At 31.4% G+C, this 13,686-nt stretch overlaps 1 protein-coding gene across 2 annotated transcripts in view; it reads right to left on the bottom strand.

The window, feature by feature from the left end:
• LOC143051289 (A disintegrin and metalloproteinase with thrombospondin motifs 9-like) overlaps positions 1-13,686 on the bottom strand; it is a 115,967-nt gene that overhangs the window by 48,390 nt on the left and 53,891 nt on the right. For both annotated transcript variants that reach the window (XM_076224243.1, XM_076224249.1), the window contains 3 exons: positions 12,675-12,715; positions 8,211-8,316; positions 280-429 (listed from right to left, as the gene is read on the bottom strand). In XM_076224243.1, the coding sequence (XP_076080358.1) occupies positions 280-429; positions 8,211-8,316; positions 12,675-12,715 (297 nt within the window). The remainder of the gene's footprint in view (positions 1-279; positions 430-8,210; positions 8,317-12,674; positions 12,716-13,686) is intronic.

The raw sequence follows: 13,686 nt of genomic DNA, 5'->3' as shown, positions 1-13,686 counted from the left end.
ATAATTCCTATTATTCTACTTGTATGAAAATGAATATGTTTTTTGCTTTAAGTTGCATAAAAGTTATAGCTTTTCATGATGAATGAATAACAAAGAATATCAATAGTTTAATATTATTAGATAAAAGAAGATGTGGTACAAGTGCCAATCCAACTCTCCATCCAAATTACAATTTGTAAAAGTAAACCGTTTCAAGTTTACACTGGATAAATTTTCAAGAATGCAGAGTTGTTCAACTTTTTAGTTATTTAAATTATTTAAAGAAAGCTAGAATCATACTCAATAAATTTTGTAAGTAGAAGTGCACTGCATCTTGACCAGGACCAAGGACTAATATTGTGGTCAAGTGTTGGTGCCATCACATTGTTCCTGGTATCTCTTTTGTTGTATTTCAGACATGGAGGTTGGTCATCATGAGGTAAATTAAATCTGAAAAGACAACAAATATTTTTGTTTTTTTTTTATTTAACAATCTAACAAGTTAAAATAATCAAAATTTTATACTTTTATTTAATAAGATTGAAGTAGGAAGGTTGAACAGATATTTATTCAATTTTTGTAGGAAGGTTGGACAGATATTTAGCAGATTTATGTAGGATGAGGGAAAGCTAGAATTTAAAAAAAAATGCTGTCATTAAAGATTAACCACACAAATGTCTAATACAAAAGCAAGTGCACAATGCTTTAAGATTGTGCAGTAGTTAAACTAAGTACAGCAGTACATAATGCTTAAAGATTGGGCAGTAGCTAAACTTATACAGGACAAAAAGCAAAATGTGAAACCACATTATAATATGAAGGACTTTCAATCATTGTGAATCATATCATATATAATTTTACTACCTAACCTCTAAAAAAAGATGTGAAAACAGTCTGCACTCTCTATAAGGAGGGATGACTAACTTAACCACATTGAAGTAGAAAATATATGAACATGTATCAAAATATTGGCATATAAATCAAAGAAACCACAATATTTAAAGGGGTTGTGTGGTTATAACAAGAGATGATAAATCCTCTGATTACATAATTACAAACATTCTACCTGACAATCACAGGTAAATCACCATCAATATACAAACCTGACCCAAAACAGGGTTTTTATAGAACACTAATGTCATGTTTTTGATATTCTTACCTAAAATTTTCTATTCTTGATGCAATAAAAGCCTCATTGCACTCTATAGGAATGAAGGAAATAGTTCCTTGATGTTAATAGATATTGTAGATATAAGAAATTTACAGCATGTATGACTTTGAAGGAATATAATTTCTGGCAGGTGGTTATATAATCAAATCTTTGATAAAAGATACCAGAATGCATATCTGATAAAAATTTGACAGAGGTGAGAGGAAACTATAATTAAATTGAACATGTAATCAAATTGTACAACTCCCTACTTGCTTTTCAATTATTGCTGAATCAGCTTTTATTTTTTCCAATGCAGTTGTGTATCTAGAAAGGAACAAACTTCCAGATGACATGCTATTGAAGATAAATTCAGCCTAACATGGAAAGTCTAAGTTAGAGCGCATTTGTTTCTAACCTAAACGATGTAAACGACTACGCGCGTAGTCGTTTAATCCATTTGTTTCTTACATTTTTTGGTCAACGTTGACATCGTTCACATAAACGATGTACGCGCAAAATAGTCGCGTAGTCGTTGATCGTTTATCGTTGAGACGTGTAAACGATAAATTTGTTTCTGCATCTGTCGTTTAAATAATTACGAGCACGTGTTGTTTTCGCAAAGTCCTGGTTATTTATTTCCCGCACTTTTACCTGTTTGTTTACAGTGCGTGAGTGTAATCTATTTTTGTCTGACAACGTGGGGTCGATAAAGTTTATTAAAGGATGTATTTGTTTCTAGCAGCTTAACGTTTACTAAACGATAGTCATCGTTATTTCGGGTTAGAAACAAATGCACTCTTAGAATGACAGGTCTAGCTGTTATCATTTACAACTGCACTGGCTCACCAGTTCACACTGAAACTTTGTCAAATATCTGTCAACAAAATTTGTAAATTTACAATGAAATGAAAACTAAACAATCAATCACCAGCCTTGAAAATTTGTCATGTATGTGTTTCCTTTACACCTAAAAGACTGACTCCAAAATGACAGGGTGACAGTAAACATAATAGTTTATACTAACACTAGCCCATTTTTGGATACACCCATGTAATTTGGGACATTTCAGTACCAGCTGTTTCAGTATCTGGAGTATTCAATAACAGTATTGGTAAACATTTACCATCATAAAACTATGACCTGTTATGGGAATGTTTATTTGTTTTAGACTGACATATACATGGACATTTTTGTGAGAAGGTCAACAATCCAAGACATACTATTAACTTTAACATTTTCTCGTTCAACATTCATTTCAAAAGGATACGGCCTTAAAACATATATAGAAGATACCCAATGTGTTTTCTGTAACTTTGACTAAATTATTACCATACCATAAAATAATCACAGCATGATGATCAGACAGTAACATTGATTTCAAAACAGATTCCAAAAAAAAACAAAACACTGAGCCTTTTATAACTGCAGATACCATAATTTGGCTACCTGGAAGTTGACCAGCATTGAAACAGCAAGCCTCACAACTTCCAAGACCATTAAATACAACAATTAGATAAAGATTATTTCATGGTAATTTATTTACATACTAAGTATATCTGAATGATATACAATTTGTCATCTTAATGGCAAATCTGTTCACATTAAGTTGACTGAATAAGAGCATCCTACAGCATGTCAACACAGGTTGTCAATTATAACACTTTAGTTACCTCAATATCAATTAACATTATAACATTAAACTACAGTAATGTTTTATATCATAATATAGAACATCAGGTGATTTATGATTCCTTGGCCCTAGAGATTTCTCCTGTGTAACATATTCAATTAGCCTCTTATTTTTAAATAACACTCAGAACTGATTGATAAAATTGTGTATTATGTAATAAAGTAAATAGCCAGAGTCAATATTAAATTATTATCACCCTTACTTCAAACAAATATTAACTTTCCTTATCAGTCATAAAATATTCAACATTTTAAGAAAAGATGAATTCCCCTTTAAAATGTTTAAAGAACTATACAATTTTTCTAACCCAAAATTTGTCCTATTGTTTAGCCATAAGAATGGTTGTTTATAACTTTGAGCATTTATCAATAACTAATAATGACAGAGACTTCTCAACTTTTATAGTCTATGTAATATACATTGACCTTAAAATAATGAAAACGAAACTATTGATCACTTCAAAATGTATCAAAACATTGACATAACAAACAGTCACGACAATAAAACAAATTGAGACCACCATTTTTCTGCTACAGTAATACTTCGACCAGTATTTCTAAGCCAACCCCCAAAAAAATCATAATGTCTTATTTTTTTTTCAATTACATTCCTATACAGTACCAAAGTACAAAATTCATGAATTAAAACAAAATAGAATGAGGGCACATACACAGAACTATATTTACTGTAACGGTATTGTAAAAAATATAAAAAAAATGAGTAGCAAAATTGACACAAAAGTGCACCTTTACTTAATAGCCTTTGAATTATTACTGGTATGTTTCCAAAGCATGGCACGCGACACATTTCCAAAAGTCCAATACATTTACACCTCTAAGACCTTTTTTTCATACATATTTCAATGATATATTTAATTGATTTTAACTTAAGAGAATATTGGCACAGAAATGTATGTGAATATTAAGAGGGTATTGTTTTGGATCAGTTCCCCTTTGACTATCACACCTGTTATAGTACAAGGATCATTTGTTTTAAGACAATAGAATATGTCATATTACAGTATAGGGTACAAATAAAGCATAATCAGAAACCACAAAAAGATATTATATAGGTATGATAGGGCACCACAAAAAAGATATTAGATATGTATGATATGGCCTTTAACAACAATTTGACAATAAAAAGAACTGTCAATTAAAGGTGCAAAACATTAATTAACAAAGTGGCAAACACCTGGAACTATGTAAAGTATGAAGAAACTGTCACAAAAATAATTATCCTTATTTGAGGTATTTCATACTGTAATTTTTAATTATTTACAATTTTGGCATCATATCTATCTTTTTCTCATCAGAAAATTAATTAATGACCAAGAAGTCTGTTCATATCATATCTTGATAAAGGTTAGTCCTTTACTAGCTGTGTCATTATTATATAAAAGTTAGGTTAACCAACCTCTTATGGAGAGAAGGGACATCATGTCACCTAATAAAAAACAGTTTGCCACTCAGATGTTCATGCAAATACAACAGGTATAAATTAACCAAACTCTAATGGAAGGAAGGGACATCATGTCACCTAATAAAAACAGTTTGCAACTCAGATGTCCATGCAAATACAATAGGTATAAATAAACCAACCTCTTATGGAGAGAAGGGACATCATGTCACCTAATAAAAACAGTTTGCAACTCAGAAGTCCATGCATATACAATAGGTATAAATTAACCAACCTCTAATGGAAGGAAGGGACATCATGTCACCTAATAAAAACAGTTTGCAACTCAGATGTCCATGCAAATACAATAGGTATAAATTAACCAACCTCTAATGGAAGGAAGGGACATCATGTCACCTAATAAAAACAGTTTGCAACTCAGAAGTTCATGCAAATACAATAGGTATAAATAAACCAACCTGTAATGAAAGGAAGGGACATCAGGTCACCTAATAAAAACAGTTTGCAACTCAGATGTCCATGAAAATACAATCGGTATAAACTAACCAACCTCTAATGGAAGGAAGGGACATCATGTCACCTAATAATAAAAACAGTTTGCAACTCAGATGTCCATGCAAATACAATAGGTATAAATAAACCAACCTGTAATGGAAGGAAGGGACATCAGGTCACCTAATAAAAACAGTTTGCAACTCAGATGTCCATGAAAATACAATAGGTATAAATTAACCAACCTCTAATGGAAGGAAGGGACATCATGTCACCTAATAAAAACAGTTTGCAACTCAGATGTCCATGCAAATACAATAGGTATAAATAAACCAACCTCTAATGGGAGAAAGAGACATCATGTCACCTAATAAAAACCGTTTGCAACTCAGAAATCCATGCAAATACAATAGGTATAAATAAACCAACCTCTAATGGAAGGAAGGGACATCATATCACCTAATAAAACAGTTTATTGAAGGAAGGGACATCATGTCACCTAATAACAAGAATGTGTCCACAGTACACGGATGCCCCACTCACACTATCATTTTCTATGTTTAAAGGACTGTGAAATTGGAATAAATTCTCTAATTTGGCATTAAAATTAGAATGATCTTATCAAAGGGAACATGTATACTAAGTTTCAAGTTGATTGGACTTCTACTTTATCAAAAACTACCTTGACCAAAAACTTTAACCTGAAATTTGCACTATCATTTTCTATGTTCAGTGAACCGTAAAATTGGGGTCAAAACTCTAATTTGGCATTTAAATTAGAAAGATCATATCATAGGGCACATGTATACTAAGTTTGAAGTTGATTGGACTTCAACTTCATCAAAAACTACCTTGACCAAAAACTTTAACCTGAAGCCAAAAACTTTAACCTGAAATTTGCACTATCATTTTCTATGTTCAGTGAACCGTAAAATTGGGGTCAAAACTCTAATTTTGCATTTAAATTAGAAAGATCATATCATAGGGCACATGTATACTAAGTTTCAAGTTGATTGGACTTCAACTTCATCAAAAACTACCTTGACCAAAAACTTTAACCTGAAATTTGCACTATCATTTTCTATGTTCAGTGAACCGTAAAATTGGGGTAAAATTGGGGTCAAAACTCTAATTTGGCATTTAAATTAGAAAGATCATATCATAGGGCACATGTATACTAAGTTTCAAGTTGATTGGACTTCAACTTCATCAAAAACTACCTTGACCAAAAACTTTAACCTGAAGCCAAAAACTTTAACCTGAAATTTGCACTATCATTTTCTATGTTCAGTGAACCGTAAAATTGGGGTCAAAACTCTAATTTGGCATTTAAATTAGAAAGATCATATCATAGGGCACATGTATACTAAGTTTCAAGTTGATTGGACTTCAACTTCATCAAAAACTACCTTGACCAAAAACTTTAACCTGAAGCCAAAAACTTTAACCTGAAATTTGCACTATCATTTTCTATCAGTGAACCGTAAAATTGGGGTCAAAACTCTAATTTGGCATTTAAATTAGAAAGATCATATCATAAGGAACATGTGTACTAAGTTTCAAGTTGATTGGACTTCAACTTCATCAAAAACTACCTCGACCAAAAACTTTAACCTGAAGCGGGACAGACGGACGAACGGACGAACAGACGAACGAACAGACGGACGAACGGACGCACAGACCAGAAAACATAATGCCCCTCTACTATCGTAGGTGGGGCATAAAAACAGTTTGCATCTCAGAAGTCCATGCAAATACAATAGGTATAAATTAACAAAATAAAGTCATCTATTCACATTGCAAGATATAACTTTCACTTATCTAATTTCCAAGCTTAACTCCCTTAAACTATGTATTATTAACAAATAGATGAACCTTTTTGAAATTTGAAGATGCCTTTGTCCCTATGTAAAAGTATTTTGAATTTTCATTTTGTTTTCTTTATCATGAAATATGATGCTTTTTTTCATTTCTGAAGACACTGATTTTTTATAAAAATAATGCTTCTTAAAGTTGAAGTGGCTTGCCCCCTGTAATGTATCAAAGTGACATGACCTCTCCAAGAGATTTGTTTTGTGCATTTGTCTTTGTTCAAAATGACAGCTGGTCTATGATCACCCTAACATAGCAATTTATACTGCATACTATGTTAGCAAGGGAGAATATAAAGGGTACAACAAATTACAAATTACAGCAATTTACCCCATGTGTTTTTAACAAACCACCCTCATGGTATCAGGTATAGAGCCCTCAAGGAATAACAAAATACAATTTTTAATCAATTGTGAATAGCTTATTATTTGTCATTATTTCAACCTTATTATTTGATATTTAAGACATATCATTATTACAGGACTTAAGTATTTCCACCTATCTGTTATCAAAGCCTTTGATAAAGGAGTAATATTTATCAAAATATGTCATTTTATACAACTAATACTTGAACTTATTTTATCACTATTTTTATCAAAGCCAAACCAATGAGACATGACAAAATGGAAATGTGAAACAATCTCCCTACATAATTTTTTACTCTTTTCCCTGTATAGTTTCAATTCTATCAATTAGTGTGTCTCTTTTGTATATTTCAGGTCCTATGATAAAGGTTGTCTTTTTCATAGCATTATTATTATTTTTTACAGCTTTTAAATGGTAATCTTTCTAAACTCAAAAACTAAAGTATTTCCTGAACTTTGTCTTTATAACATTTTAAGTTAATAGGTTTTAGTCAAAACTATTTTTACCTTTTCTAAGTATTAAGACATGAAATATTGATAAACATGGTACAGTCATAAGATACATAGAATTGAGAGGAGTGAGGAGAGGAGTAAAATATTTTGACATCAAAGTATGTTTAATTGGTGCATTTCAGTTATTTTAAAGTCTAAAGGCTAAACATTTCATACATTTCCAGAAGAGTTGTATGGATAATTTGTCTAAAATGTTACCTAGCTGTTGAAAAGAATATATGTAAGTTTTATGAAGACTAGATAAACTTATGCATGTACATTTTCCTGATCTTGAGTTCATAATACTGATCTGTATCAGAGATGTTCCTTTAGTAATACTGACAGAACAATACCATTTAATTTGTTTGTCTATCAGATCTATTTATATAATAGTTGTTTTCTTTTATTAAACATAGCACAAGCTAGATTATTTATCAACTCATATAGTAATTAAAAACTTTATAATTAATTTGTACTTTTAATGAGATGCAAATCATGCAATTTATCACAAAAATAATCAACTCTTCAGTAAAGTACATTTGACCTTTCTAATCATATCATCAAACAATCTGAGTCTAAAAGTACTTTATAAACAAAGTTAAATAAAATAAACTTTGCTCAAAGCAGCCTACCCAAATCCATAGTAACTGGTTTTGTTACTGAGAAGTAGGTGTTAGCATGCAGTTTTGTCAACAAAAAGAAGGGTAGGAACCACCTAAGAAGAATAACATGTAAAACATGTACTTACACATGGCCTAATTCATGAGCAATGGTATAAGCTGAACTAATTCCATTATCTTCTATAATGGAACAACTTTTTAGCGGGTCACACATGGTCCCTACTTCTGCTAAACCTGTCAACAGAAACGTATGTTTAAAACACATTTTGTTTTGAAAAGATGTTTTACAAGGCATCTTAATGATTCATGAGAATTCTTTGCTATATTTACTTATTTTCATAACAACTAATATTGTGCCAAATTTCTTGACTTTGCAAAATTTATCCTGTTTCAGAAGGAACATTGATAAATTCTAAGCAAATGTAACAAAAAATATCATAAGGGGATACCTGAAATAAACAAGATGATGTATACATAAATGAACATTTAAAAATACATACTCAGAATAAAATGTAAATGAATATAAAAATGCATGCCCAAAAGCAAAATAGTTCTACAAAAAAAATCAAATTTTTGTCTGTGCAACTTATGAGTCAAATACATCTTAAGGTAGTGTAAAAATTACAAAAATCTGGTAATTAATTGGAAATTAGCATAATAAACATTATCAAACATGGAGGTGTAAAATAAATGAGCATTTTCCTTTGCCAAAGGGGAAGATGTAACACATTATATTTCATTTTGTTAATTTTCGCATTTTACACACAAGTCTTGAACATCCCTATTAGTATAAGTTTTATCATGATTTAATTAAACGACAGCTGATAAGATGCAGCGGACAAAAACAAAGTTTTTATAGCTTCCCTGTTAGACACGGACATCAAGCTCACAGTGTCTACAACTTTCCAGTTAGACACATACGTCAAACTTGCAGTGTCTTTAACTTACATGTAGACACAGAGGTCATGGTCACATTGCCTGCATCTTCCCTGTTAGACACAGAGGTCAGGCTCACATTTCCTAAAACTTCCCAATAAGACACAGAAGTCATTATTTCATGGTACACGTATATAGCTTCCCTGTTAGACTTAGAGGACAAAAACACTAAGCACTGGATCTGTATGACATTCATACAAAATGCTAACACTTAACCTCTATGTCAAGCTGAACAGAAAAAAGTATTTATGCTTTTAAATGATTGAAATTCAAACCGGGTAATTTCATTTGTTTATTCTCATATAAGAAATTCCTTCTTCATTGTTTCATGTCGTTTTTAAATGCCTTCTTTACTTGTCAAAAAGTTGTCATTTCAGCAGAGAGCAGATCTATGTGACTATAAGGGTAACAATTATTGGATGAGTCCCACTGTGTGATCATTATGGTCGCTACAAGACATTATCTTTATTGCTTCTTTATCTTCTTTGTCACTGTAATCTCTTCACAGGCCATAATTAGTCTTGTCATATGATCATTTTATGAAATTTTAATCTCTAAACTCATAACTTGTACTTTCTCAGTTTTCAAATAATATCTTTCATAGTTTCTCGGTTTTCATTAAAATGGTTAAACTTTAAAAGATTATTTAACTGCTTTTGTCAAATTGAAATAAAACTTTATACAGCACAAAGATCTTCAATAGCCTAGAGGTTAATAGCCAGACCTCAAAATATATAATATACCTTTACAATAAAAAGTATGCAAAATCTCCACTGTAGAGTTGAATCATTAAAATTTGGTGAATGATAAAAAACTAGAATAAGACCCACCGCATAAAAATTTTATATTGGGTCATAATAAATAAACTTTTAAATTTTGCTGGGTTCTTAAAATATACTGAAGTTTTTTTTCATTGGCTGTTGAAAGCATAAGCATAAATGAAAGTTTCATGTACTTTTTCTATATGAAAATTCAGTGCACAAATTAAAAAAATTAAAATTTCGATGTATCCTATATTTTTTCACTAAATAAGTCAACCCATAATATTTAGTAATTGTGTGAAAAAAAATTCAAAACAAAACTATATCAAACTGTTACAAAATAAGTAAGTTTGCCATATGTGAGTGACAGGTATATTAGGGTTCATTACATAAGTTGTTATACACATGTAATGATACAAAACTATTTGAATTTCATAGTTTATACAGTAAAACCTATGCCATGTTTGAAGAGACTTTTGTAATGGATAATTTTAAGTATACCTTATAAAATCTTTTAAAATTAGACTAAAAACAAGCTATGTATGCAATAAAAAAAATCCCATTTTTAAAAGTTTTTCTTAACTTCTAAGCATGAATAAGGCTGCAGCTTAGAACTATTCAGATTAAAAAAAAAAGATGTGCAGATGGAGATGTAATCAATCATAAAATCACATCTTAAATCAATTAACGATGACAATTCATCCTAACTGGACAATAGCTGTCAGACACTGGACCTTGTTAACTGGTCGATTGGAATACAACAATTGGACATTGATGATGTTTACATCAGGGTGTAGACCACAATAAAAGTGGACAAACATTTGATGTTGGTCACACCTGCATATTAGTAACTTGTATGATTGAACAGCATTTGATTTTATAGTGTGGTCAATAAGTGATAAAGGAAGGTCATTCTCGGCTAGAGAAACATCTGTTTGAATCAGTCGGATAACTGGGTATGGGGTAGATGTATGACTGACAAGATCACATGAACATTCATACAAATAAGACTATTGTCAAAGGAATAGATAATATAGCCTTGTAAAACCAAAAACTATTATGCAATATCTCCTAGTTGTTCAAAATTGTTATCATTTTGAAATTTTGGCATACAATAAAAGTGTCATTGCACAAGTTTTGATGAATAGTGTCCCTTAAAGATTATCAATAGGACTAGATTGGCAGTACATGTATAACATTCTAATTATTACAATATTCACCAAGATTATCCCAATACATTGAATAAGCCTACTTGATACTTTGATTGCAAAATCTGACAATGTTTTTTAATCAATATACAATGACTAATGTATCTTGAAGGAAAAGTCTTATTTCTATTATCCTTGAAAACAACATTGCTGATGTCATACAATAGATTGATGTGCATTTCTTTATGTAATATGTATAAATATACATTGTAATGAATAGTAAGGCCACCAACCTCTTATTACACAACCTCCCAAAAAAACTAACACTTACACTCATGTAGAGCTGCTTTAAAACTGAAACTAATTAACAAAGTCTTTATATGATATTTCCCTCTCCATCAGTCCTATTTAGGTATTCTAATTCTATATTCTTAAATTGTTTATTGTAAGTTTGAGGGGGTATCTTGTAGCACCAATCAATCAAAATTTAAAATCGGTATTTAAGGTCAAATACAATATGTATAAAGCAACATGTAGCACAGGATCTGCATACCCTTCTAGAGCACCTGAAATTAACCCCAGGTTATGGTGTATAAATCAACATGTAGAACAGGATCTGTATACCCTTCTAGAGCACCTGAAATTAAAGCCAGGTTATGGTATATAAATCAACATGTAGAACAGGATCTACATACCCTTCCAGAGCACCTGAAATTAACCCCAGGTTATGGTGTATAAATCAACATGTAGAACAGGATCTGCATACCCTTCGAGCACCTGAAATTAACCCCAGGTTATGATGTATAAATCAACATGTAGAACAGGATCTGCATACCCTTCCAGAGCACCTGAAATTTACCCCAGGTTATGGTGTATAAATCAACATGTAGCACAGGATCTGCATACCCTTCGAGCACCTGAAATTAACCCCAGGTTATGGTGTATAAATTAACATGTAGAACAGGATCTGCATACCCTTCCAGAGCACCTGAAATTAACCCCAGGTTATGGTGTATAAATCAACATGTAGAACAGGATCTGCATACCCTTTCGAGCACCTGAAATTAACCCCAGGTTATGATGTATAAATCAACATGTAGAACAGGATCTGCATACCCTTCCAGAGCACCTGAAATTTACCCCAGGTTATGGTGTATAAATCAACATGTAGAACAGGATCTGCATACCCTTCGAGCACCTGAAATTAACCCCAGGTTATGATGTATAAATCAACATGTAGAACAGGATCTGCATACCCTTCCAGAGTACCTGAAATTTACCCCAGGTTATGATGTATAAATCAACATGTAGAACAGGATCTGCATACCCTTCCAGAGTACCTGAAATTTACCCCAGGTTATGGTGGAAGTAGTGTTGCTCAACCTTTAGTTTTCTATGTTGTCTTTTTTTATAATGTTGTTTATCTTTCCATTGTTTTTCACCATGAATATAAACATTATGTAGACAATCCTTGAGAAAAGAATAAATAACATTTTCTCAAAATACTTTGCAAGGGTTAATACATGATATTTTTGGATATCCCATTGTAAATATATATTTATAGTTACTTATCCTTGTTTTTCATAGACAATGGGTTGTCAGTTTTCGATTGATGTTATATCATATACCATTGTTATGAGTTAGCATTACTTAACATTGATTCTGAAGATGTGCTCCATTTCATATAAAAACGGATCAATAAGTACACACTCCTAACTGAATGCTTAAGCAATACTTCAACACTTACCTAAAGTATCACATTTTTTGGGTGCCCGACAAATATCTTGTCTGAAAAATACAAAAACAGAATTTTGGTATAGTTACCCATTTATCATTGGAAGAACTCGATTAATAATAAAATAAATTCTAATGTGTAATAATGATCAACCTTATAATACTATTTGAAAGGCTCTGAACTATTATTCAATACAGTTGATGAAAAAACAATATTATTCTAATAAAAGTTACAACTGTTGCATTCATATGCTCACAAATAGTTCTTTCAAAAGTTATGTGTATGCTGAATCGCTCTATTCAGGAACCATGAACAATATATTTTTTGTTTCATTTATTGACAAATAGCTACTAGCAAGTTAAATAAATAATAGAAATACAATGCTGGCATAACAATTTCAAAGTCATGATTCAAGCAATGACAACATTCCATGAATGAACTTTGCAACTTAAACGTTTCACCAGAAATAAGTCTGAGAAAAATCTTTCAGCTAGCATATATATAGGCATACCACCAAAAGTACATGTTCTGCCAAGAAAAAACTACGGAAACTGTCATGGGACAAAAAAACAGAACAAAATATTCTACTGACTACAAGCCAACTGTGTTAGTTAAAGCAACAAAAAAATGAAATCAAAGACACCATCTCAAACAGAGTTGGATCATGGATCAGAGAAGACACGTAATTAAACCATTAATGATGGAAATTAGGTTACAATTCTTTATGCTAGGTGGGTTAATAGATTTAACAGGATCTGTAAAACTTTAGATCTCAATAATCCGTGACAAGTCATCATCATCATTATGATATAACTGTATTGTATTCCCAGCTATATTGATGACTTTCTTGTCCTTTTCAAACTTGTCACATTGCATTGTAAAACAAGTGAAAAAGTACAAATCAACATACAATCTTTTAATATCATCCTATCCATTGAGAATGCAATACAACCATGGTGTAGCAGTCTATCTGCTGTTAATTACAGTGCATACCTACAGAACATCGATGACCAGGCAAATTCTG

Source organism: Mytilus galloprovincialis, chromosome 1 (assembly GCF_965363235.1).
Source record: "Mytilus galloprovincialis chromosome 1, xbMytGall1.hap1.1, whole genome shotgun sequence".
Classification (NCBI taxonomy): Eukaryota; Metazoa; Mollusca; class Bivalvia; order Mytilida; family Mytilidae; genus Mytilus; species Mytilus galloprovincialis.
This window is presented reverse-complemented; position numbering and strand designations above follow the sequence as displayed.